We start from the raw sequence: 27,936 nt of genomic DNA, 5'->3' as shown, positions 1-27,936 counted from the left end.
TTCTTCATACACATTCTGTGAAAATCATGAAACATTGGACTAGAGTAATCATGACAGTATATTTGCTATTAAACCCAATTTCTGATTTTCATTATTTATTCTCTGATTGTCTTACATCTATCTGTAGGCAAGTTGGTCAATATATTTATCGTCTGTAGACTAGATTATATTTCCAGATGTGTTATCATCCACTAAACCTGTGGTTTCAGTGTTTAATAATAATAAGTGGAATGCATAGTATTTTAAAGTTTGCAAAATATTTTACTTATATGGATTTATTTTATCCTTACTACAACCCTGTGAGACATATACAAAAGGTATTTTTATCCCATTTTACAAATGAGGGAATTAAGGGCAATGAGGTTAGGTAACTTCTCTGGTCATATAACTTGTAAGTATGAGAGAGAAGAGTAGAATTCAGATCTTTCTTGACAATAAGCCAAACTCTTTGTACCATTCCATTCTGCCTCTTCATTTTCCCTTACCCTTCTCTCCAGAGCAATATGGCATATTCAAAAATCCTTAGATCTGCAGAAATGCTCCCTAAGTTGTAGAACTAACAAATTGTCATTTTGGAATTATGCCCCCTAAGTCACTAAATTGATCTAGTGATGTCACAAATAAGCCTAGACTCCAAAGAGACTTAAGAAAGTGGAAAATGTGCCCCCAAAATATTCATCATAACTTTTTTTTTGATGGAAGAACTGTCAACTAAGGGAATGCTTATCATTTGGGAAGTGGTTGAATAAATTATGGTATGTAAATCTAAGAGAATGTTATTGTGATCAAGAACAAAAGGAACCACTTTAGAAAAACTTCGAAAATTTATGCAATGAAATGAGGAGGACCAACAGAAAAAATTATGTAATAATACCAATGTAAAGAAAAACATCTTTGAGAGATTTAAGAACTCTGATTAATGAAATGAACAACCATAATTTCATAATTTATAATAAAGCATCCTTCTTATCTCCTTACCAAAAAGTGATGGACTCAAGATATAGAATAAAACATTTTTTGACATGGTCAGTGGAGAAAATAATTTGACTTGATTACACATATTTGTTACAAGGGTCTTGTTTTTCTTTTCCTTTTTTAGTTGGGAGAAAGTGGGAGGGAAGCCTCTCAAAATTGTAAAGAAGCAAGAAGAGGGGAGGACAGAAGGAATCAGAAACAAGAATGGAAAGTTTTAAAGATTACATATTGAATTTATTACATACTTTAAAAAGAAGGGCAAGCTCCACATAGTAGAAATTCATAGTTTTATGTATAATTTGCTTGTATTATATAATGTATATGAAAATATTAATTTTTGAGTGTTAAGTTTAGAAAAGAAACAAAAAGATAAATTTTATTAGTGGTGGAAAGGGCTGCAAAGACTGGATTTGAGTGAATGTGGGGGTAGTATGGAGTAAGAGTAACCATGTTAAGTTTTGTCCAGTGATATATTGGAGTTAGTTTGTACTACCTTATGGTAGCCCATTGTTAAATTTTCAGTGTGAGCATCAATAAGTACTATAAATCTGGGCTTAATTTATTGTGTTGTGAATTGTTTAGACTTAAATAAGTGATGAAGAAAATGTTAATGAAGTTGAATAAACTCAAAGATGAGTCTTGCTTACATTTTTTTTCAGTGAGCAACTTGTTAAATTTTTAACAGCATACTACTGGTTTTATTTTAAACATATATAAGTTTGTCTTTGATATAACTCTTCCATCTTTTCTCTTCGTCATTAATGCATGGCTTTCAACCCTTGTTTCCATGTACACACACACACACACACACACACACACACACACAAGTGTGTACATGGAACTACAACAGGTAGTAGAAACAACAACAAGGAATCCTAAGTAAAAGCCATTTCTCTTTAAGTACTTCCAATGGAGACAACTATCATATCAAAATAGCAAGAAAAAGAAGTTAATAATAAATAAGCAGAGATAGGAAAAAGAGAAGCTTCTGTAGTCATAGAGTTGGGGAAGAGGATTTCTCAGCTGATACTTCTTAGGATGGTGTTGAACTTATAAGATCCAACAGCAGGAAAGTTCTGATACTGGTGATCTGGTTTGATCATTTGTCTCTAATAGAGTAAGTTATTATTGAATTCAGTGTTCTGTGGGTCTAACCTCATGATTAAACTGGAAGCTTTAAACAAGTCCCAGAGTAGTCCTGGGTTGCTGACAGGAAGGAACAGGACAAGATGATGATGAACAAGAATGAAAATCAGGGCCAGTCTGCTGTGTGTGAGACCGAGATAGGAAGAGGACAGCATAATCAGCAGCAACAGACAAAGCTGGATCTGGTACACAAAAAGAACTCACAGATGTCAGAGCAGGGTTCAGTGAAGCTTACAATCAAGTTGTATTGGCTTTGCTTGCTCAGTGGTTTCTAGACCCACACTAGCTATTACTTATGCTTATTTGTATTTTCTAGTACCTCCTGGAGATCCTTTGTACCAAAATAGTCTAAGTCTGCTCTGTTGCAAAAAACCTAGAGGACTGTGTGAACTGAAGAATGCTTCTGCAGCATTGGACTACACACCTCTTGTTAATTTGTTAGCTTATCTCTTTAGAACCTGCTTATTTAAGTTTGGGTTTGGAAAGTGAGTCTTGTATGTTTGCTCTTGGAAGAAGAGAGCTACTGAAGAAAGGGATTTATTCGTCCATTTGTCAGTAGGAAGTAGAAGGGAACTAAGGAATTGGTTTGAATTAATCTGGTAACAACAAAAAAAAAAGTTACCTATGATAAAAACAAACAAATAAACCTTGAACTCCATATTTGGGCTAATTCATTCTTGTCTGAAGACAAAGCTCTGAGGAGCTCCCATGGTTATTTGTTTTTCTGACAAAGAAGAATCCTCATACCTTTTATATACCTTTTATGCCTTCCTTCTCTCCATCTATCATCTTTCTGCTTTCTATCCTTTCCCTAGAATAACTTGCTTTCCTTAAAAAGATCCTATTTAGCAAATCTCAGAAAGTTGAAATAATCTTTGTTTTTTTTTTTTTTCTCTCTCTTGATGACTGTATCCAGTAATTTCTTCAAGTCTAGTGATCAATTCCTGAAGAATTTTTTGGCCATTAACAACAACAACTAGTACTTACAACCCATTTTAAGATTTGCTGAGGACTTTACAAGTATTATCTCATTTTATTTTCACAATAATCTTGAGAGACAAACACAATTTTTATATTTTACAGAGATTAAAGTGATTTGTTCAGAGAAAATCACATAGCTAATGGTTTGTACAGTTCCTAGAATATATGTACTTAATACATTGTATTGATTGGTTGATAATAAGTTTCTAAGGCCAAATATGAACTCAAGTCTTCCTGACTCCAGATCTAGTATTCTAGTCACTCTATCTCAAAGCATTCTCTAGGTGTGTCTTAGCTTTGAAAACGTGAAGCTCAGAAGAGAAGTGGGATCCAACTAAATTCATGGAGGAAATCCACATAGGAAATAACATAATCTTGAAGCTGGAGAGATCATTTTACATAGTTTCTTGATAAATGTAATGATAAAGATAACTCTAATTATTAGTGCCCAATAGATATTAAACAAAAAGATATGCTTAATAAAGGTGTTTCTCATTGTTAGTGAGGTTTTGGTTTTGAGTCATTTCCTTTCTGCCCAACTCTTCATGATCCCATTCAAGCTTTTCTTGCCACTGCCTTCTCCAAATCATTTTATAAATGATGAACTCAGGCTAAGCAGGATTGTGACCTGTCCAGGGTCACCCAGTTAATAAGTGTCTGAGGCTGGATTTGAACTCAGTTCTTCATTTGTTTTGTGAACCAGTGACAATGCTATCATTGGATCTCCTGATTTGGGACATTTTCACTGACTGTTTCCATGTCTAGAAGGCTCTCTTTTTTCATTTCTATCTCCTGACTTCTCTGGCCTCCTTCAAGTCCCAGATAAATTCTTACCTTCCAGGAAGCCTCTTCCTTTGGTTGATTATTTTCAATTTATCCTCTATATACTTTGTGCATAGTTGTATGTGCATTTTCTTATTCATCAGACCGTGAACGTCTTGAGACTCAGGGACTATCTTTTGCCTTTCTTTGTATTCTCAGTCCTTAACACAGAAGCTGACTCACAGTAGTTGCTTAATAAGTAGTTATGGTCTGACTGACTAAATATAGAGAAGCAGGACAAGATAAAAGCTCATTTGTTAGAGCCCAAGCGCCCAAGGACAGAATCCAAGGTTTCTGTGGTGAGAATAGGAGTATTATGGTCTAAAAGGAGACAGAAAGCTATGGAGCTATCTCAGAAGCTTAATTCCACATAAGACAGAGTGAAAACTCACCTATCTTACTAAACTTGTGCTTGCATAACAGCCTCTAGTCAGTTTTATAAACAACTGTGGTCAGCTCAAAAATGCCAACCATTCTACTCTGAAGACAACAGAATGAGTCAGATCAGTTTTTCAGTCAATCTTGACTTACAGGGTACTATTTAATTGGCCAACATAAACCATGGGACCATAGATTTTAGGCTGGGAGACACATCAGGGGCCATCTGGTATAACCCCTTTTTTAAAAATAGTTGAGAAAATGAGGAGCAGCTAGATGGTGCAGTGGATAGAGCACCAGTCCTGAAGTCAGGAGGACCTGAGTTCAAATTTGACCTCATTGAACCTCCTAGCTATGTGATCCTGGGCAAATCACTTAACCAATTGCCATAGCAAAAAAGAAAGGAAGGAAGGAAGGAAGGAAGGAAGGAAGGAAGGAAGGAAGGAAGGAAGGAAGGAAGGAAGGAAGGAAGGAAGGAAGGAAGGAAGGAAGGAAGAAAAGAGAAGAAAAGAAAATGAAGACTACATGAATTACTTAGTGAGTAAGTGGCAAACTGGGATTTAAACCCAGTCCAAAAACTGCTCCCATGTCAATGAATTTAGTGATGGAAATGCAAATGGCAGGGGGTAGCTCTTTGAAAATAGAATTATAGGCAATAAAATAAAGAACTTGTCAGTTCTTTCAATTCCAAAAAAATCTTTCTTCAAACACTTATAAGCTGTATCACCTTGAGCATTTCACTTAACTTTCTTTGTCTCAATTCCCTCATCTATAAAATGAGGAAATTGACTGGACAGCCTTGAAATATTCTTCTAGCTCTAAATTCGGTATACTAGAAGTATTTATCTAGTCTGTATTTTATGCTCAGGTGTAGGAGTTAGGTATTGAGGGGAATGTAAAAGAAAGGTAACTCTGTCCCTGTGATCAAGGAGTGGATGCTCAGGAGGCAAAACATACTCATGGAACAATTAAGCAATGGTACAGTGTCTGCTGCCATCTGTGACAGCCCAAGTTGTCATCCATCACATGGAAAGGGAAGTGAGACTATTGCTTGAAAGAGGAGCAGGCCAGGCTTTAGCTGAGGAGTAGTGGAGTGGGATGCTGAGCTCCGGCTTCCTGCCTTTGAGCTTGGACTTTCAAATTTACTCTTTGTGGGTGTTTATCTGGGACTCATGCCCTGGTTTCATGCAAGGTATTTTCGGGTATTGCTAAATTTTTTTTCCTTTTTTCTTTTCTTTTATATTACATATTTCTTTCTCCCCCCCCCCCTGAGGCTGGGGTTAAGTGACTTGCCCAGGGTCACACAGCTAGGAAGTGCTAAGTGTCTGAGACCAGATTTGAACTCGGGTCCTCCTGAATTCGCTGCTCCACATTACATATTTCTTTTTACAAAACATATGCATGGGTAATTTTTTCAACATTGACCCTTACAAAACCTTCTATTCCAAATTTTTCCTTCCTTCCCCCACTCCCTTCCCTAGATGGCAGGTAGTCCAATACATGTTAAATATGTTAAATTATATATTAAATCCAACATATATATAGATACATATATATATATATATGTATACATAATACATACATATTTATACAGTTATCTTGCTGCACAAGAAAAATTGGATCTAGAGAGGAAAAAAAAAAACCTGAGAAGGAAAACAAAAATGTGTTGCTAATTTTGTAGATATTACACTCTCAGATTACGTCTCTCTTGCCCCTGTGAATATTCATTGATCTCGGCTCTATGTACAAAGTTTTGCTTCTGTACGCCCTGGTGCTGTCCACAAGTTCAATGCACCTTCCCTCCCTCACAACATCAACACGCAGTCAGGTTTTTTAACGTGAAGATGAAGCACCTTTCCAAGGCAGTTAGCTGATAAACTAAAAATCTGAAAGTTTCTGACTCCACATTGTCTAAATAGGAAGAGGAGGAAGAAGAAGAGGAGGAGGAGGAAGAGGAGGAGGAAGAAGAGGAGGAGGAGGAAGAGGAGGAGGAAGAGAGAGAGAGAAAGAAAGAGAGAAAGAGAGAGACAGAGACAGAAAAGACAGAGAGAGAGAGAATTAGAGAAAGAGAGAGAGAGTTAGAGAGATGGAGATACAGACACAGACATAGAGAAACAGAGACAGAGACAGAGAGGGACAGAAAACAGAGAAATGGAGAGAGAGAAAGAGATTGAGAAAGAGATACAGAGAGATAGAAAGACAGAGACACAGAAAGACAGAGAGAGAGATAGAGATAGAGAGAAACAAAGAGATACAGAGGGACAGAGACAGACAGAAATTATATATTTATGTGCATTTTTTAGATTTTAATAAATTATTGATTATTTGGGATAATAGTTGTTAGTAGCACTGGATTTGAAATAAGAAGACAGGTTCAAATCCATTTACTATCTGCATGACCTCTTTGAACCTCATTTTCTTCATCTGTAAAATGAGGGGATTGAACTAGAGATGATTTCTAACTCCCTTCCACTTCTAAATCCACCATCCTATAATCCTCTGAATGGGCCAAGAATCACTAGCTGGTGGATTTTGGAGGGAGGGAAAGAGGAAAAGCAAAGAGGAGCAAGAGAAGACTTTGATAGGCAATATAAAGTGACAGGTGAGAGAGGGTAGAAGCGGAGGAGGGGCATTGGTTGTCCAACCAATAACCAGTGGTGCAGAACAGGATGGCTGATGGGCCTGTTACAAGGGAAATGGCTGTTACAAAGTGATTTACATGTGATATGGTAGCTATGGGTCCTTCAGGGCTGAAGCTCCTCTGTACCTCATTCTGTGACCTATTATGCGACTACTTTGAGAAGTTATTTTCATCCTAACTGAAGTTGTTTAAGCAATTGCTTTTTCACCTTTCTTTTTGAAGGAGAGTAAAAATTTGCCAGATTAAAAAACGGAAATGGGAAGTTGTAGTTTTATTACCTTATTATTTTTATAGTTTGATTACCTTAATGAGATTGTAGGAATGTTTGTCTGATTCCATTTTGTTTTCTGCCTCCGTTTTGTGGGCAAGCTGTTTTGAATCATTTATTTTTCTACAAGTTGTTTTTTGATAATAAAATAAGTGCTCGTGTGATATGATATAGTAAATAACATGTATGTGCTTTTAAACACTAGTAACAGAAATCACCAATGAAAAAGATATAAACAACTTTATCAGTAATTTATGTAGTAAACTATCAGTCAAATTAGAAACACCCATAGTTAAAAGTATAAAAAAAACTAACCCGAGGTTCCATCCAGTCCTTAGGGCCCGATTAGGGATGGTTTCCTCCCACTTGAGACTTGAGCAGCCTGCATTTACTAGGGAACAGTGCTGACTGACTCATTGATGGAGAATTGCTGATGATTGTTTCAGGAAATGTAAGGACTCCGGGCAGAGAATGAACCTTGTAGTGAGTCCAAAACTCAGGTAGATAGTTGGTCCTTAGAGGTGAGTATTGTATACATGTTTTGATTAATAAAGTTGAATTGCATGCATAAAGAAGCTTAAATAGCTGTTCTCTTACACTAGTCAGCTTTTGTATCTATGTCTATAATTCAAATGAAGTCACTACCTTTTTAGCACTTAGAGAGCTCATCAGAGTTAGAATAGTTTGTGTTCAAGCTTTGCTTTTGCTAACCAACTTTTTAATGCTCCACAGGCAACTTTCTACTTCTATTAAGTATACAACAGTTTTTGATTTGAAAAAAAATTGATAGACAAACTTTCATTACATGGGAGATCTCTGCATTAATAAAATCCCAGCTCTGGAAAAACATAGAAAGAAATTAAAAGGGGGATATAGGCAATAGTTTAATTAGACCATGGAGCTGAAAGTAACTTGGAAAGTACGTGTGTATGGGTATATATGTGCGTGTCACAAATATAGCTCCTTTATTTATATAATAACAAAGTAAGAATCTTTTGGAAGAAAGGGACAGATTCTTCTCTTCAGCACCAGGAGAATCTTGATTCATCATAGACTTTTGGAATTGTGAGGCTTTGTTCATTTTTTTTTTTCTGGTCAAAGAATTATCACATAATGTAAATGATCAAGCCCAGAAAAAAGAAAACAAAAACAAAAAACAAAAAAAGAATTAAAAAGGAGAGAGGGAATAGGAAGAAGAAGGACCTAGGAGATTTTGACCTTTCATCTTTAGGGTATCTCCCAATAGCTGGAAAGGACAAAGAAGCTGTCAGGAAGTAGTCTCAACAGTAAACAATGGCAAAGGCAGAGACTGAGATGTGTTTTTTCCCTTCTTAATAGCAAAAAATCACAGGGAGAAGAACTGAAGACACTGGAAAGATTAGGCAGGAATAAAAACTATGTTTTATCATTGAAGCTCACCCATAGGTTTGGAGTTGATAAAAAATAGACTTTGGGGAAGGATAATGTGGAAGAATGCCTCCTCCCTCTCCCCTTTCCTTATTTTGACTGGCTATAACTGGTATCCATTTCTAGGATTATTCCCTTATTCTACCAGGTTGTTTTTTTTTTTCTGACCCAGTTTTTCTTCTCATAAATATCTGTGGTCCACTCAGATATGTATTTCTTTATGCCCACTGATTTGTGATAGGTCAACTCTCATAGTTTTAGCCACACAAAAAGAAATTAACTAGGAAGCTTTCCAGTATCAGGTTTGATATTGACCCTTGGTCCATTGTTAAAGATATTTTCTAAATGGGATCATATTTTACAAGTCTTTTATACTGTATTTTTGTTATTTTGTTTTTTAAAAAATACTTTTGAAAAGTGGAATTGGAATAAAATAAACTTAGTGGAATCTACCTCATTCCACAAAAATTAGTACTTTTTTTTAAGGAATATAAGGAGTCAGGAACTTAGACTTCTGGCGAAGGAGCAAGTATGCCCAATTGAATCAAGACATATTCTTGCTAAATATCCTTTTCCTACTATAGCTAAGTAACTCTTTTGTGTTAACTGTTGTGATCTGAGTCTCATTTCATTCTAATTCAAACTTGTAGCCTTAGTCCATCCTGAGACAACCCCTGATTCCATCAGAAGAATCAAATAAAAAAACAGGAACCAGTTAATGCCAGGAACACACAGAAAATATTTTATTAATTTCCAGATTGAGAAACGACGAGGGTAAACATATTTTAGTACAAATCCATGACCCTCCTCAAAGAGCCCACTTTGGCATTCATGGCCCCCCAGTCTTGGAATCTTCTGTATTCTCCGGGTCTCAGCAGATATTGTCTTCCTCTGTAATTAGGCATTTCATAAAGAATCCAGCAACCCTCTAACACATTGAGAGAGTAAACCTCATGGAAACGGAGGCGATCTTGGAGGGAAGAACAGTCTTCACTGAGTTCTACCATCTGACCCCTGTAGTCTTCCCTCTCATAGATTCGGATTCTGTGGGACCCAGTCTGCTGGGCCCATCGAAAGAAAAGGTAGAAAAATAAAAAGTGAGAGTTTGTCCACATTTAATTAACAATCACAGATTAGGTTTGTTAATTTCACCCTTTCAAAAGACCATTTATTATATTTCTCTGTACAAAGTAGAATTTGTAAAATAATCATTCCATTGATAGAGTTGAAGAAATACAGAAATAGTAATTCTCCACATGATACAATCTGCCATCAGAAGAACCAAGAGTGTACTCAATTGCCTAAAAGGGTCAGAAAGCTTCTGAGGATGACATGATTACTTGATTACTATGTAGTCTTCAATCTGTTAGTCTCATGGTTGAAAGACTATTGCTGTTTTAATTTATTGGTTTACTAATATTTTTGATCCTTGGCTTAGTTTGGTAGTAAAACCAAGTAAAGGTAAGTTTAACCTACTAAGGCCATCTCCAAAATGAATGATTCAACATTGATTTGAAATTTAAATCTTAGAAAATATTTAGAATATTTGCATTTATCAAGAGAGTAGGATTCTATGGTATTCTGACAGTGTGTATCTAAGTCCCTGTCATTCCCATTCAGTACTTTATCATTTCTTATTGGGACATCTCAGACTCAAAATATAGATCTTCTTGAGTTTATATATATATATTTCCAAGAACACCAAGGTTAAAAATGCAATATATTTTAGTGTACATATTGCCTGAAGAAAAGAGGGTGGACTAGCTTAAGGAAAAACTACCTATATTTGACTTATCCCTTCCAATTTTCTATTCTGGTGACTACCTTGTTTAGTACTTTTTTTCTTTCATTTTTTTTTTCTTTTCATCTTTTAAAATTCTTGAGAATAAGTATCATGTAATATATTCTCTAACTACTATGGCATCTATTGTGTATAGAGCACATACCATGTTTTTGATCAATACTTGTTAATATATTAGCTGTTCATCACTCTCTTTATTGGCAAACCTTTATTAAATTTTAATAAAATAACTTCTTTTAAAACTTCATCTGAACTCTGCCAGATATTCTGAATATTTGCTTGTCAAATCCCCATACAGTTTTCACATGGTTCGAAAATTTCAATTTGAAGTCCACTGGCCTTTTCTTGGTATTATAGTGTTCTAGGTTTAGAAATGAAAGGGATGTTTGAATCCACTGAATCTCATTTACAAATGAAAACACTGAGTTCTGCAGAGGTAAAATGAATTGCTCAAAATTTAAATTTTGCCAATCAATGGCAAGTCTATGATTTGAACCAAATCTATAAACTCACATGAGGGATGATGCGGCAGGACCTGATGGAGTCATTGAAACCCATCCACTCCTGGTAGTCAGGATACTCTCCTCTCCTCAGGTAGTACTGGCAGCCTGAATAGTTGGGCTGCTCATAGATCATCCAGTTGCCACTGTCAACCCGCACAGAGTTGCAGCGACTGAAGTAAGACTGGAGGTTGGAGTGGTCACTGCTGCACTCATAGTAACGGCCCTGGAAGCCACGGTCTTCGTAGAAGGTAATCTGAAACAGAAGAAAAATGATCATGGGCCAGATTCCTCACAAATTACATGTGGGCCAATTCCCCAAAGACATTCTGTGGAATCTTCAAGCTTTGCTCACCTTTCCCATGTCTGTGTGATGGCTGATGCTGAGTCCCGTGCTATGGGCAACAGCAGCGACAGCCCCTATATATATAGCAGGTTTGCTGCTGCGTCGGCAAGAACAATACAAAAGAGGCCCAGCGTGACTAGTAAGGGGATTTTCACGTTCTCTTTTTCCTGTTCTGTATCATCATCCGTAGGGGTTCATTGTATGTTCTGTTCTCATTCTCTCTCGTACATTCGAGTTGTTGTCCTTGGTCAATACAGGGATTCCTATTGAGGTCTTTAAAGAATTATAATTTGGGACATTGTCTACTTAATAATAGAGGTAGAGCTTCAGCTATTTCATATAGTCTCTGCTTTTGGAAAATGGCCTTGTGTCAATCACATTATATAGGATATAACGAATGGAATATGTGCAATTAGAAGAAGAATATAAAAAGTTATATAACATGGGAAATGTGTGTTAACTAGGGGAAACTATTCAATTACTTCTATGTATTAATATTTAATAGTGAATTCCAATAAGAGAAAGTGTTAGCTTTTGTGAGGGATTTAGGTTAGCTATTAGAAAGAGATTCCTGATACAAAATTATATAAAATATTGTAAAGTACAAGGAAATCTTCAGAATTTCCTACTTTAAAAAGGTAAGAGAGGCAACTAGGTGTCCCAGAAGACAGAGCATCACCCTATGGGAACAGGAGAATCTGCATTTAAACCCATTCTCATGTGTTTGACACTTATTAGCTATGTGACTCTGGGAAAGTCATTTAACTCCAATTGTCTAGCCAAAAAAAAAAAAAAAGGAAGGAAGGAAGGAAAAAGAAAGATAAAGAAAAAAAAGACTAAAGAGTAGAACAAACACCTATGTATCTGCTTGCTATTGGATCATTTTAATAAGAATCTTATTAAGAATGAGATGGACTTTCCAATGTTCTTTCAGATTTCAACAATCCTAGGATTAAAAAGGAAGATGATTTTAAATCAATGCAGAAATGATGGGTTTTCTATTTCCCCAGAGTGAGCAATAATTTAAGCAGGCCAAATCAATAACAATATTGATTTTATTCACTTAGCTTTGCCATATTTGCCTTCATACTGGTCACCCTGCATATCTGCAATGTATTTTCTATTTATGTCAACCTCAGAGAAACCCTCTTACTTCAAAACTCAACTTTAGCATCCATCTTCTACATGAAACCTTTCTTGATTCCTTTAATTACTAATATCTTCCCTCTTAAACTACCTTGTATTTATTCTCTCTATATTTATTCTATATATGCTTATATATATAGTTATCTCTCTGGTAAAATATAAGTAAGAGCAGGGATTGTTTCAGTCTTTATATTTGTTATCTTCAATGCTTACTATTATACCTAAAATGTAATGGATGCTTAATCAATACTTGTTAACTTATTGATTGATTGAATATAGTTTCAATGTCGTTCCTTGTGCATGGAATATACTCCCTGATCATCTCAGTTTCACAGAGCTTTTTAGTATTGTTATAGAATAGATATATAAAATATATAGAATAGCAGTATATATGGGTCTGTTAGTTTTGCTTTTTTCACTATCACTTCATACAAGTCTTCCTATGTAATAATAAATAGCCAGGATTTACATAGTGTCTTAGTAATTGCTTTACCAATATTGTCTCATTTTATCCTAAGATGTAGGTGCTATTATAATCATCATTTTGTAGATTAGGAGACTGAGGCAAATAGGTTAAAAGATTTGTCCAGGGCCACACAACTAGTAAATGTCTGAAGACAGATTTAGTCTTTAATATTAAAGTCTTTGACTCTACATTCTGTGCTTTATCTACTGGGCCAATTAGCAATCTATGTTTCTTTGAATTTCTTACATTCTTTTTATATAGAGCAAAACTATTCTGTTATACTCAGACATTATAATTTGTTAACCATTCTTCAACCATTAGACCTCCATTTGGTTTCTACTTTCTTTGCTGTTGTGAAATAGTGCTACAGTGAATATTTTGTCATAAAAATACAAATCTTTAATTCTATCTTACGTGAGAGGCATATGGTGTGAATAGTGAATACAGCATATGAACACTTTGGGATGCATTTTAATCTGACACATGGAGTTTCTAAGTTGATCAAATTATAAAATCAAGACACTTTTATGTAGTGAGCCCAATAAGAAAAATATTCTTGGTTGATTATATATCTACTACAGTTCTTATGCCTGTAACCCTCAAGGACTATAAATGAACATGAAACAAAACTGGGGTTGGCCAATACCAAGAAGGGAAAGAAGCAATAATTAGAAGCTGAGTATCCAATTATATCACAGATTCATTAGGCTGGAATGAAGACTAAGGGACAGAGAACCAACCTGGAAATCAGTAGATTTGTGTTCTAGAACTGTCTGTATTATTAATAAGCTCTATGAAGTAGCTTGTGCTCTCATCACGTACAAAATGAAGAACTGAGATCAAAAGCCTAAGAAACACTTTAGTTCTAAAACATCCTTCCCAACTTGAGAGGTCATTTAATACACTGGAGACTGGGGAGGAAGAAAGGGATAGAACATTTATTAGACCCCTATCATGTGCTAAGACTTTAAAAATATTTCATTTGATCCTTATATCAACTCTGGTAGGTAGATCTTATTATTATTCTCATTTTACATTTGAAGAAACTGAGTCAAAGAGAGTAAGTGAGTTGGCCAGGATCACATACCTATTAGAAAATGGATTTGAATACAGGACTTCCTAACTTCAGGTCCAGTTACTCTGCCATTTAGTCATTTTCAGAATATAGATAAATTGGAATCCATGGAAGTTTTTCAGTGTTTTTGTACCTAGTTTTTTTTTATCATATTAATATACAAGAAACAATTCAACGAGTGTTCATAAAACACCTACTATTTGTGTCTGTCTATGACAAATAACTATGACAAAAAAATGTTTCAGTATATAATGCCCTTAGATTTTCCATAGATAGGAGATCAGTGGTTGTATATGGTAAGGAAGTATATGGTATAAATATTATAGTGGCTGAATCAATGAATCAGTAGACTCCTTGGAATGAAATTCAACAATGAATTAAAGACAAGTTTGAGGTCACGTATGGAGGGGAGGGGGAAAAGGAGAACAATGAATACTAGCTAGAAAAAAGGAGTAAGAAACAAGTGTGTCTAAGTCAGAGGCAGAGTGGGCAGAATTTCTCAGTGGATGTGTGGTGGAAATGTTCCAAGAATTTCTAAGTAGGGATTGGAAGAGGAAAGTGTTTCATGGAGCTAAGATGGTCAGCTACTAACAGGAATCAATTTACCCTGAATCTGAGGATAAATTCTGTAGAGTTGCAAAGATAAGACTTTTCTTCCTTAAGGATCATAAAAGCTAGTTGACAGGGCTCAGACTATTATTTTATTGGTGGAATTTAGGAAGTGAAATTAAGCTCCTCAGTGAGTATAGAAACAGAAAAACCAGGCAACTGAACAGAAGAATCTGATACTGAGAAATCTCTAAGCCATTCTTTTAAATTTTTTTCTCAATATTATTTTCCTAATACATGTAAAGATAGTTTTCAATATTCATTTTTCTTCCTGGAATTTAGATTTTATTTTTTGAGATAGCTTTTTATTTTCAAAATGCATGCAAAGATAGTTTTCAACATTCACCTTTACAAAACCTTGTGTTCCAAATTTTTATCCCTCCCTTCCTCCCTCTCCCATCCCCTACACAGCAAGTGATCTAATATAGGTTAAACATGTGCAATTCTTCTAAACATATTTCCACATTATCATGCTGCACAAGAAAAATCAAATTAAAAAGGGAAAAATGAGAAAGAAAAAAAGCAAGCAAACAACAACAAAAAGGGTGAAAATGCTATGTTGTGAACCACTTCAGTTCTTACACTCCTCTCTCTGGATGTATATGACTCTCTTAATTTGATTTTTCTTGTGCAGTATGATAAATATGGAAATATGTTAAGAAGGATTGCATATGTTTTACTGGTGCTGGAACTGGTCTAAATCATCTCATTGTTGAAGAGAGCCACATCCATCAGAATTGATCATCATATAATCTTGTTGCCATGTATAATGATCTCTTGATTCTTCTCATTTCACTTAGCAGCAGTTCATGTAGATCTCTCCAGGCCTCTCTGAAATTATCCTGCAGGTCGTTTCTTACTGAACAATAATATTCCACAACATTCATATATTATAACTTATTCAGCCATTCTCCAACTGATGGGCATTCATTCAGTTTCCAGTTCTTTGGAACTACAAAAAGGGCTGCCACAAACATTTTTGTGTGTGTGGGTCCTTTTCCCTTTTTATGATCTCTTAGGGATAAAGACAAAATAGAGATACTGCTGACTCAAAGGGTATGCACAGTTTGATAGCCCTTTGGGCATAGTTCCAAATTGCTCTTCAGAATGGTTAGATCAGTTCACAACTCCACCAACAATGCATTAATGTCCTAGTTTTCACACATCCCCTCCAACATTTATCATTATGTCTTCCTGTCATCTTAGCCAATTTGAGAGATGTGTAGTGGTACCTCAGAGTTGCCTTAATTTACATATCTTTAATCAATTGTGATTTAGGACATTTTTTCATATGACTAAAAATTATTTTAATTGTCTGTTCATTTCCTTTGACCAATTATTAATTAAAGAATGCTTTCCAACCTTCATTTTTGTAAGTTTTCTCCCTCTTTCCCTTACTTCCCCCCTCCCAAAGACTACAAACAATCTGATATAGATTATGTATGTGCAATCCTTTTAAACATGTTCCCATATTTATCATGTTTGTGAAAAAAAATCCAAAAGGAGAAAAAAACACAAGAAAGAAGAAGCAAACAAGCAAAAAAAGTGAAACTGTTTTGCTTTGATCCACATTCAGTCTCCACAGTCTTCTCTCTGATTACAGGTGACATTTTCCATCACAAGTCTATTGGAATTAGCTTGGATCGTTGTATTCTGAGAAGAGCTAAGTCTATCATAGTTGATCATCACACACAATCTTTCTGTTATTGTGTACCAAGTTCCTGATTCTGCTCACTTTATTCAGTATCAGTTCATGTAAGTATTTCCAGGCTTTTCTGAAATCAGTCTGTTCATCATTTCTTATAGAACAATAATATTCCATCACTGTCATATACCATGGCTTATTCAGCCATTTCCCAACAGTTGGGAATCCACCAATTTCCAGTTCCTTGACCCTACACAAAAGAGTTTAAGCCATTCTTAAGTTGAACAAAATTAGACTTTGTGTATACATTGGGTACCTGAGTCACAGTCAAGGTGGTATTTTGGAGTCAACAATAATCAGACAGTAAGGATTTATTAAATGCGTATGGTGTGCCAAGATCTAGTCTAAGCACTGGGGATACAAAGAAAAGGAAAAGCCAGTATCTGCCCTCAAGAAGTTTACATTCTAATGGGGGAAAGACAAAATACCTATGTACACACCACATATATAATAAGTATGTTTATGTGGAGAGAGAGAGAGAGAGAGAGAGAGAGAGAGAGAGAGAGAGAGAGAGAGAGAGAGAGAAGACAGAGACAGAGAGACAGAGACAGAGAAAGACAGAAACACCCAGAGACAGAGAGAGAGAGAGAGAGAGAGAGAGAGAGAGAGAGAGAGAGAGAGAGAGAGAGAGAATGAGAGAGAGAGAGAAGAAAGAGAGAGAGAAAGAGAGAGAAGACAGAGACAGAGAGACAGAGACAGAGAAAGACAGAAACACAGGGACACACACACATCTAATCAGATCTCTTATGGATCCAGCTCCAAGAAAAACTCTACATCCTCACATCATTATTTTGGGACTAATTTACCACCTCCAAATCTTCCTTTTCCTCTCTCCTCAACTAAAGGTTAAAAAAAAAAAAAGATCTGCGTTAAAAGAGCATTTTGCTCACATGACTGCAGTGACTGAAGTTTGATTTCCCATCAATCCAGAGTAAATGTAGATCCCTCTACGAGTCACTTCTAGGCTAGCTTGAGAAAGAAGGGCTGTCACTCATGCAGTCAGTCAAAAAGCATTCATCTTCATAATCCTATCAAAAAAACTTGGACTTTGCCTCTGAGATGCTGGGCTCTGATAAGTAAACTTCTGTCTTATCTCACCTGGAACTAGACCTCCATAGCACTTCCCAGTCATTTCTATCACGTTCAGTCAGAGTATTGGTCAATAAATATTTATTAAGTGCCTACTCTAAACTGTATTGGGATACAAAGAAAAACAAAAAATACAAAAAAAGCTCTCTTATGAAGAGACAATATTTAGATAACTAGGTACAAATTAGTTAAATATGGGATAAACAGAAAATAATTGACTGAGGGAAGGGACTGGAATTAAAAGGGATGAAAGGTATCCTGAAAAAAGATGTGATTTTTGCTGGGACTTGAAGGAAGAAAGGGAAAGAAAGAAAGAGAGAGAGATGAGAAAGGAGAATATTTACAAGCAGCAAAAATGCTCACTTTTGTTGAATGGATACTTAGAAAGTAAATGATAAAAGGATTCAGCACAGAAAGGGACAGGAGAAATGATAGCATAAGAGGCAACTTGAGATTAAGCCATACCGATGAATTAATTTGTCTTCACATATGTTCATTGCTAGTAAAATCAGTGCTCTGGAGAAAAAACTGGCTAACCACTCCAATATTTTTGCCAAGAAAACCTCATTTGGGGTCATAAAAAGTCAGACAGGACTGAAAATGTATTGAACAACAAATCAACACTCAAATTCCCATTTGTTCTAGTGAGATTTGTTTCAGCTTCAAGATGGAGCAGGTAAAATAAGTTAGGAGGGTCTTGTTTTCTTGAAAGAGACTGACAAGCTTGATAGCCATTGATCATTTCTTTTCTCTTTCTTTATATAAGAATATTAACCAGTTTATACAGATAAAAATCTGTCTGGTTTTTAAAGATCTTTCAAATACAATTGAATGAACCTTCCTGCTATGCTTTTCCATTGTATAAAAATTCACAGCAAGTTGGTTGTGACACATAAGGAAATATGTCCTAACTTACAATCCAAATTATTCTTGGTTGCAACTTAAGCATACTTGCTGTTCTGTAGGCTTCAGGGAAAATGGGTAATTGCCAGCTGTCATCTTTTGTCCACATTCTTTACACATTAAAATAATGTTGCTAAGTCAACCAGAAATTTTTGCCCTGTGAGTGAAATAGTATCATTTCCGCTAAGCTCTTTTAATAATTTTTATATCTTTAAATATTTTTTTTACGATTCTTCTATTGATGTTTTCTCTCATACTACATTGAAAACAATAAAAGTTTCAAAGTTTATGTCTATAACATTTTGCTGAAAGTCTGATTGATTTGGGCTTTTGGTCTTTGGGTAGCTAATTTCTTCAAATAGAAGAAAGATCTAAAAATAGAGAATAAGATGAGCATAGAATCTCTTGCTCCTTCATGAAAAAAGTCTTAGCTCTCTTCATAGAGACTCAAGGTGATTATATGACAAAACTCAGTAATGGTAAAATGCTATTGCAGTCAGTCAGTCAACCAGCATTTATTTATTTATTTATTTTAATTTAGCTTTTTATTTTTTTATTTATTTTTACAAGATATATGCATGGGTAATTTTTCAGCATTGACAATTGCAAAACCTTTTTTCTAATTTTTCCCCTCCTTTCCCCCATTCCCTTCCCCAGATAGCAGGTTGACCAATCCATGTTAAATATGTTAAATCAACCAGCATTTATTAAGGGCCTACTATGTACCAGGTATTATTATAAGCTCTGGGGACACAAAGAAAAGACAACAGTACCTGTCCTCAATGAATTAATAGCTTTACAATGAAGATAAATGCTACCTGCACCATAAACTACATCTTTGGAGGTTTAACTCCACCATCTCTCCAGATTCTCTCCTGGGGTCTTGCTATCCTGATTGGTGAGCTTATCTGGCTCACTATTTTTTTTTTTGATAGATATATTTTTCTTTTTTATTTAAATTATAGCTTTTTATTTTCCAAAATATATACAAAGATAGTTTTCATCATTTACCCTTGCAAAACTTCATTTTCCAAATTTGTCTCCCTCCCTTCCCTCTACTCTCTCCCATAGACAGCAATATATATAAAACATATGCAATTCTTCTATACATATTTCCACATTTATCATACTACACAACAAAAATCAGATCAAAAAAGAAAAAATTAGGAAGAAAAACAAGCAAACAACAACAAAAAAGGTGAAAATACAATGTTGTCATTCATATTCATTCCCCATAATCTCTCTCTGGATGCAGATGACTCTCTCCATCACAAGGCTGCTAGAATTGGCCTGAGTCACCTCATTATAGAAAAGAGCCACATCCATCACAGTTGATAATTACATAAATCTTGTTGCTATATACAATGATCTCCTGGTTCTGCTCATTTCACTTAGCATCAGTTCCTGCAAGTCTCTCCAGGCCTCTCTGAAATCATCCTGCTGATCATTTCTTATAGAACAATAATATTCTATTACACTCAAATACCATAACTTATTCAGGCATTCCCCAAATGATGGGCATCCACCCAGTTTCCAGTTCTTTGTCTGGATACTATTTCAAACTAGCCCTAGTAATACTTTACTGTACTCTCTACTCTTGAGCCATCTCACCAGCCAACTTGATGCCTGCTATGTACTTTCAGCTAGTTAGCTGGGTGATTTAATAGATAGATAATGTGTCTCAGTTTCCTCATCAGTGAATTGAAAGGGTTGGACTCAATGACTCCTAAGGTCTTTTCCAGCTCTAAATCTATAATCCTGTGATCTGCTTTAGCAAAGACAAATATATTTTCTTTTCCCTAATAATGGGATAATTTTTAAATGGGGGAGGGGAGAAATAGGATGGCTAGAGGGTATCTGAAGATTATTTAGGGAAATATATTAAAACATTTTTATTCTCAAAATATGAAATGAAGAAAAAGACAGAATAGAGGAAATTGGCAAAATAAATATTGTGGTAACAATATTATTTTTTACAAGCTTTTTGTTAGGAAGAACTAAGAATTTTAATTTCACAGTACTTAATAAATGTAATGTTTCAATATTTTCAATCATGCCTTAAAGCTAAAAGGTAACTTAGAGTTATTTAGTCCAACGCCCTCATTTTAAAAATTTATAGAAATAACTTTTAGCAATTTTTTGTCTTGCACCATAGCTATTTGTGGATGTCATTCCCTCCTCCAAACTGAATTTTCCCTGAAAAAATAAAGAAAAATTATTAAGTAAAACCAATTGGTAAAGTGACCACTGGCATTGTATGCAATATCTTGCCTTTGTAATATCCCACATAACTGCCTAGAAAAGACTGCTTCTTGAAGAAGGCACCCAAGTGTTCTAAAACGATATTTTGTGCATTTATTTAGCTTGTATTTCTGAGTAATTGTGATGAAATGTTTTTTTCAATAATGTCAACTGACCCCTGATGAAAAATATTCACCTTTATCCCTGACATATCCCTAAAGTTTCAATAAAGCCTTCCTTTGATCTCCACCAATTCTGACCTCAAAATACCTCACAAATGCTATGAATTCTTTTTAAATAAAACATTCATATTAGTTTTTTCTTCTTAGAATATAAGCTCTTTCACAAATAGAGATTTCTTAATTTTTCATACCTATATCTCTAGTATTTAGCACAGTATGTAACTATATCATAATAAACACAAGTTGATTTATTCTTCTTTCCAGAATCTTACTTGTGAACAAGAAAAATTACTTTTTCAAACAAAGCACTAAGGAATAGAGAAAGATTCCTTCCATATGTCTTCAATTTTAGGTCTTACCTTTCAACCTTCCATATTAAGGTATTTCTATATTTGTGATATGTCAGTATATCATAAAGGGGACTCTAGCTTTTTATTAACTTTTCTCATTATGTTGCCATCAAGTGAGAGACATTATGGTAGATTAGATAGAGGCCTGAACTTGGAGTCAAAAAGACTGGGTTTCAAAAACTGCCTCTGATGTGTTCACAATTCAATTCAACAAGCATTTATTAAAAGCCTACTGTGTGCTGGGTAGGTGCACAAGGCAAAAATAATAGCAAACCTTGACTTCAAGAAGTTTATAATTAATTTTGAAATTTCCATTAATTTACTAATTGCCCATGCATGAGAGAATAATTGAACTTTTCTATACTTCCAGTAAGTCTTAAATATATCCCCCATAAGAAGCTTTTCTGAATCTTTTTGGTTGTTAAAGCTTACTTGTCACTTTCTCCATTTATCATGTTTATATTTACCTGTTTACTAAGTGTCTTTTATGAAGTCCTTAATTACAAGGATTCTATTTCATTTTTTAAAAAATGCTTAGCCAAGTGTCTCAAATTCCACAAATGCTTATTAAATTGTGTTAGATCTTTGGCAATTTACTAAATTAGAGATGAGTTACAATCTGCAATGTTAGAAGGAGGTCTCCATATCTAGAAAATATCAGATTTTTGATATAGTTTATATTATACTATGTTTCAAAGTGAGAGGTACCATGGTGGAGAGGGTAGATAGCCAGTCTCAAAGCCAGGACAAGCTGAGTTCAAGTCCTGTCTCTGACATATATGTTTTCTACATGATTCTGGGCAAGTTATTTAAAGTCTCAGTTTTCTTGTCAATTATCCAAGACAAGAAATTGCATCTAGGTGCTAAAGTGGAAAGAATGCTGGTCTGAATCAGGAGGATTCATCTTTCTGAATAAAAATCTGGCTTCATACATTCTATGTCACACTATAGCTGTGTGACCCTGGAGTAGTCACTTAATCCTGTTTGCTCATATGTAAAATTATCTGGAGAAGGAAATGGAAAATTACTAAAGTATCTTTGCCAGGATAAACTTCAAATGGGGTCATGAAGAATCAACATGACTTGAATTGGCTCAACAATAGCAACATAAATTGTAGAAAAGAGCTGATCTACATTGATTGATTTCCCCTTTGGGTATTCCTCACATATATGAAATCATAAATTCAAATCCTATTCTCAATAATTGCAAATACAACACTAGACTTGAAGTCAAGAAGACCTGAGTTCAAATTCTCCTTGGACACCTCCTAGCTATGTGACTATGCAAATCTCTTAATCTCTATTTGACCCAGTTTGATCTTCTGTGAAATGGGAATAAAAATAGCACCAACCTCAAAGGACTCCTGTTAGGATAAAATGTTTGTAAAGCAATTTGTAAATTCTAAAGTGCTAGCCATTATTTTTATTATTATTCATGTTATTATTTCAAATAAAATAATCTCTAAAAATTCTCACTACATTGAACTTCTTTTCTTGTTCTGCATCCTGTAATCAAATTTAGTAGGATTTTATTAAAATGTAGGCACCTAATATCTATCCCAAATACTTTTAACATCAAAACTAAATGTCCTAGCACATTTCAAGGTTAGCCATCTGCTTCTCATCTATCAGCATCTAATTCATTAGTATATTTCTTATCTTATAGTCAAAGTTCCTTGATTACAGCCCCCTGCTTTGGCACGAGATTTGATCTCCTTCTCTTTCTCCTTCTAAACTTTACCCAAGTTTGATGAACCCTCCAAAAGGCAAGTTACTTCCATTCACCCTATAGCTTTTTAGTGCTAAAACATTTACAACTCTATTTTTTTCATAAATAATGTAAAATAAACACCAGAGACATTATATGCCAATAATACAAACTAAATACTTTATTAGGTTCCAAAATGAGAAGATGGTCACATAGGCATATTTTAGTATAAATCTATAACCCGCCTTAAAGAGCCTGCTTTGGCATTCATGGCTCCCCAGTCCAGGTATCTCCTGTACTCTCCAGGTCTCAACAGGAACTGCCTTCCTCTGTAGTTGGGCATCTCATACAGGACCCAGCAGCCTTCTAGCACATTGAAGGAGTGGATTTCATTCAATCGGAAACGGTCATGGATACAAGAGCAGTCATCGGTGAGCTCTGACATCAGACCTTTGTATTCTTCTCTCTCATACAGCCTCATTCTATGGGAGCCAGTCTGCTTGGACAACAAAGCAGGGAGGAAACAAAACCCCAACAAATTGAGTCCTTTTTAGAATTCAGTTCATTGATAGTTTAGCATATTAATATATATTAATGGATGAACAGATAAAAGTTAAAATAGAAATTCCAAAATCAGTCTGTGTTTTTCTGATAATCCTTCTTTCTTTTTTTGGCCTGGCAATTGGGGATAAATGACTTGCTCAGTGTCATTCTCACAGCTAGCAAGTGTTAAGTGTCTGAGGTCAGATTTCAATTCAAATTCTCCTGATTCAAAAGTGAATGCTCTATCCACTACATTTAGCTGCTCTTTTAATATTCCTAAATCATTAAATATTTCTTCTTATGATTTTCTTCTATTTGTTGTATGAGATAAAGAAGCTTGATAGGGATCACATTATAACACAGAAGCAGATAAGAATATAACCTTCTTGAAATTGTGATTGAACGTTATAATTTTTAACTTCAGCCAATTGACACAGTAGATAAAGCACTGAGCCTGAAGTTAGGAAGACCTGAATTCAAATTTAACCTCAGACACTAGCTGTAAGATGCTGGACAAATCACTTAACCCATCTTTGCCTCAGTTTATTCAGCTGTAAAATGGAAATAATAATAGCACCTATATCTTGAATTGCTGCAAAGATCAAATGAGATAACATTTCTATCTGGTACTTAATAGGCTACTATATAGATATTTGTTCCCTCCCCCTTACTTCCAAAATGATCTATAGAGTAATTTGTCTACTTTTTACTTTCTCAATTCTTTTACTTCTTTATTTTCTTAATTTCTCACACTTATTCTATATGTTATTAGATAATTTTTTTTTTTTTGCTTTTCATTTCTGAAAAACTTCTAAAAAACTTTTGAAATTATTTTTGGACTACAGAATAATGCTAGCAGATATAACAAAAGCAACTGATTATTTTCTATAGTCATTAACTCCTCCCTAGAATGAACTTCTCAGTATCTTCTTGGGCATTTTTGCTATATTTATCAATTAGGGGACCAAAATTCAAAACTCACTAGACATTTATCATCTTTAAAAAAAACTTTCAAGCCCCACAATTTTTAGCTCATGGAGAATATATCATAAATACAACTGGAGGCAGAACTCACTTGAGGTATCAGACAACAGGACCGAATCATATCACTAAAGCCCATCCATTGCTGGTAATCAGGATATTCTCCCCTTCTCAGATAATATTGATGTCCTGAGTAATTAGGATGCTCATAAATCATCCAGCAGCCACTCTCCACACGGATGGAGTTGCAGCGACTGAAGTAGGACTGCAGGTTGGGGTAGTCGCTGGTACATTCATAGCAGCGGCCCTGGAAGCCTCTGTCCTCAAAGAAAGTAATCTGCAAAGGAAGACAAATTCAGGGGTGTTGTTTCCCCCACTTTGCCCCTTCAACAGTGGCAATTTTCTCTTTGGGACCCTTCTCTTGCCCCCAACAATACTTTACTCACCTTTCCCATGTTTGGTTGGCGAATGATGCAGTGTCCTAATGACAGCGACAACGGCCGCTCCTATATATAGAGCATTTCTGCTGCTGCATTGGCAAGAACAACAAAAAAGGGGCCCAGTTTGGTGTGTAAGGGGATTTTGTGGTCTGCTTTTTTATTCTGCCTTTAGTGGAAAGGGTGCTATGTTTAGCTTTCTTTCTGGTGCATTCTAGTTCTGTTCTATACTTGCTATTAGGGGAGGAACATAATCACTGGGATAAAGACAATTCATTGTTAACTGACTTTATTTGGGTCCTTCTTTGTTCTGAATCATGCAGGTCTGCCCCATAAGACAACAAATTCTCATTTCTTATTTTTCCTTGATACTTTATCAATATATGCAATATGTCTTCTGGAAGATTTCTCAGGAAAGCAGACATAGATTGAGTGTTGGAGACCTGAATTAAAATCCTGACTTCTAGCCGTGTAACCCAGTGCAAGTCACTTAATCTGTCTCTGCCTCATTTTCCCAATCTGTAAAATGTAGATATCAAGAGCACTTATTTTCTAGGATTGCTGTGAGAATCGAATGAGATAATATTTGTAAAGCATTTTGTTCTATATACGTGCTAACAATGATTATTATTATTAGATTAGATCAAAAGAAAAACAAACTTTGTGTTAAACCTATGTGAAAACATTAAAGAGCTTCTCTGAGAAGCTCCATATACTCCAGAGCAATGGGCCCTATTCTCAGAGTTATTCTGAATACCAACTCCCAGTTCTAGTGGACAGAGTGTTGGGCTTGGAATCAGAAAACTTGTTTAAATCCGGGTCTGCCAATTATTACTATCTCTGTGATACTGGGCAAAACACCTCATCCTCTAGGTGGCATAGTATTGAGCAATAAACCTCAAGTCAGCAAGATCTGAGTTCAAATTTGACTATGGATAGTTAATAGCTATATAATTCACTGACAAGTCACTTAACTTCCCTTTGCCTCAGTTTCCTCATTATTTTTTTACCTTTATCTATTATTAATAGATACCTGTTATCTCATATGAACCTATAATATCACTGAGGTGCTGTTATTAGCCCCATTTTACAGATGAGAATGCTAAAACTGAAAGAAATTAAGTGACTTGTTTAAGGTCACACTGCTAAATGGAATTTGAAACTCAGGTATTCCTTACTCAAGGTCTTGTGCTCCTCTTTCTTTCTTTCTTTCTTTCTTTCTTTCTTTCTTTCTTTCTTTCTTTCTTTCTTTCTTTCTTTCTTTCTTTCTTTCTTTCTTTCTTTCTTTTTTTTTTTTTTTTTTTTTTTTTTTTCTGAGGCAATTAGGGTTAAGTAATTTGCCCAGGGTCACAGAGCCAGGAAGTATTAAGTCTGAGATCACATTTGAGCTCAGGGTCCTTCTGACTTCAGGGCTGGTACTCTATCCACTGTACAACCTAGCTACCCCTCTCTTACTCTTTTGATCTGAAATAAGTACTCAACCCCATGTGATATTATGGACTATTCTGATAACAGTATGTATATGCAATGTGTTATCATGTATTGTGAGACCTAACTTCATTTTTGATTGTTATGAAACCTGAAATCAACTAATCTATCAACACACATTTATACTTATTGTGCTTATTATACTAGGTACTGGAAATAAAGATAAAAAAATGAAACAAGTCTCTGCCTTAAGAAGCTTACATTCTAATTGAGGAGAAAATTACTAAGTAAATATACAATATATATGATTATGATAGGAAGAAGTTAGGGGAAATGTATATTGGGCATGGGAATAACCAATGAAAAGGCATTGGTAGATAGAAGATGGAACTTTATGTATATGGAATAGGTGAATAAGCAAGATGACTAAATTGAAGGAGAAAAGTAATACAATTAAAAAAAAAAAAGGAGAGATAAGATAGGACCAGTGAATAATATTAAACACCAAATAGGGGAGATTATATTTGATCCAGAGCTCCTGGACTTTACTGAACAATGAGTGAATGAGGTGACATGAACATATCTGTGCTTCAGGAAAATGAGTTTGATAGTTATGTGGAAGATGGATTGAAAATTTGAGGCAAGGAGGTCACTTAGGATGATTTTAGTCTAGGCCAGAAGTGATTATATCTTAAACTAGGGTGGTGACTACATGAGTGGAGAGGAGGATACTTGTAAGAATAAAATTGGGGAGATAGATTTGGGAATTGAATATTATCTATATATATATATGTATGTATGTATTTATGGGATGAATGAGAATGGGGAGTTGATATTGACAGTAAGATTTTAACTCTTGATGACTGGGGGGAATGGTAGTATTCTAGTTGGTTTGTTTGTTTTCCCTGAGGAAATTGGGGTTAAGTGACTTGCCCAGGGTCAAGTTAAGTGTCTGAGATCATATTTGAACTCAAGTCCTCCTGATATCAGGGCTGGTGTTTTATCCACTGAGCCACTTAGCTGCTCCAAAATGTATTCTCAATATAGAAATATAGGAATAGTAATAGGAAAATTAAGAAAGGGATGGGATTGGGGAGAAAGATGAGTACTATTTTAAAATAGTTTTTTATTTTATTTTTCCAATTACATACAAAGTAGTTTTCAACATTCACCTTTGTAAAACCTTGTGTTCCAAATTTTTCTCCCTTCCCAGGACAGCAAGCAATCCAATATAAGTTAAACATGTGCAATTCTTCTAAATATATTTTCATATTCATCATGTGCACAAGAAAAATCAGATCAAAAGGGAAAAAACACAAGTAAGAAAAAAACAAGTAAATAAATAAACAATAATAACCAAAAGGCAGATACACTTTCCTTTCATCTATGTTCGATCTTCACAGTTCTCTTTCTGGATGTGGATGGCACTTTCCATCACAAATCTATTAGAATTGCTTTGAATCACCTCATTGTTGAAAAGAACCAAGTCCATCATAGTGGATCATCACATAATCTTGTGGTTACAATGTTCTTTTTTTAGAATGACTGTAGGACATCTAATAGGCAGGCAATTGGTGATGTGGGACAGGAGCTTGCGAGAGAATCTAGGACTGGAAATATAGTTCTGGTAGTCATCACTATAGATATCTCCTCTCTGAGGAATGACTCATTATATCACATCTTAGATATGGAACTCAATAGCAAGGAATTGGAAATTAAATGAATGCCCATCAGTTGGGAAATGGCTGATTAAGTTAGGGCATATGAATGTAATGGAATATCCGTATTCTTTTTTTTTTTTTTTTTTC

General features: G+C 35.1%; 2 protein-coding genes across 2 annotated transcripts; both read right to left on the bottom strand.

Moving 5' to 3' along the window:
• Positions 1 to 9,344: 9,344 nt before the first annotated feature.
• LOC141564854 (gamma-crystallin D) lies at positions 9,345 to 11,328 on the bottom strand. The gene is made up of 3 exons (XM_074307701.1): positions 11,275 to 11,328; positions 10,933 to 11,175; positions 9,345 to 9,676 (listed from the first exon to the last, which is right to left on the bottom strand). Exons 1-3 carry the CDS (start codon positions 11,281 to 11,283, stop codon positions 9,404 to 9,406), a joined length of 525 nt encoding a protein of 174 aa, XP_074163802.1. The 5' UTR covers positions 11,284 to 11,328; the 3' UTR covers positions 9,345 to 9,403.
• Positions 11,329 to 22,903: 11,575 nt separating this feature from the next.
• Positions 22,904 to 24,804, bottom strand: LOC141564853 (gamma-crystallin D-like). Its single transcript, XM_074307700.1, has 3 exons — positions 24,710 to 24,804; positions 24,358 to 24,600; positions 22,904 to 23,235 (listed from the first exon to the last, which is right to left on the bottom strand). The coding sequence occupies exons 1-3, from the start codon at positions 24,716 to 24,718 to the stop codon at positions 22,963 to 22,965; spliced, it is 525 nt and encodes a 174-aa protein (XP_074163801.1). The 5' UTR covers positions 24,719 to 24,804; the 3' UTR covers positions 22,904 to 22,962.
• Positions 24,805 to 27,936: the final 3,132 nt, after the last annotated feature.

The sequence above is a fragment of the Sminthopsis crassicaudata genome, chromosome 3 (genome assembly GCF_048593235.1).
Source record: "Sminthopsis crassicaudata isolate SCR6 chromosome 3, ASM4859323v1, whole genome shotgun sequence".
NCBI classification, from domain to species: domain Eukaryota; kingdom Metazoa; phylum Chordata; class Mammalia; order Dasyuromorphia; family Dasyuridae; genus Sminthopsis; species Sminthopsis crassicaudata.
The sequence above is the reverse complement of the archived record's forward strand: the minus strand, read 5'-3'. Positions and strand labels throughout refer to the sequence as shown.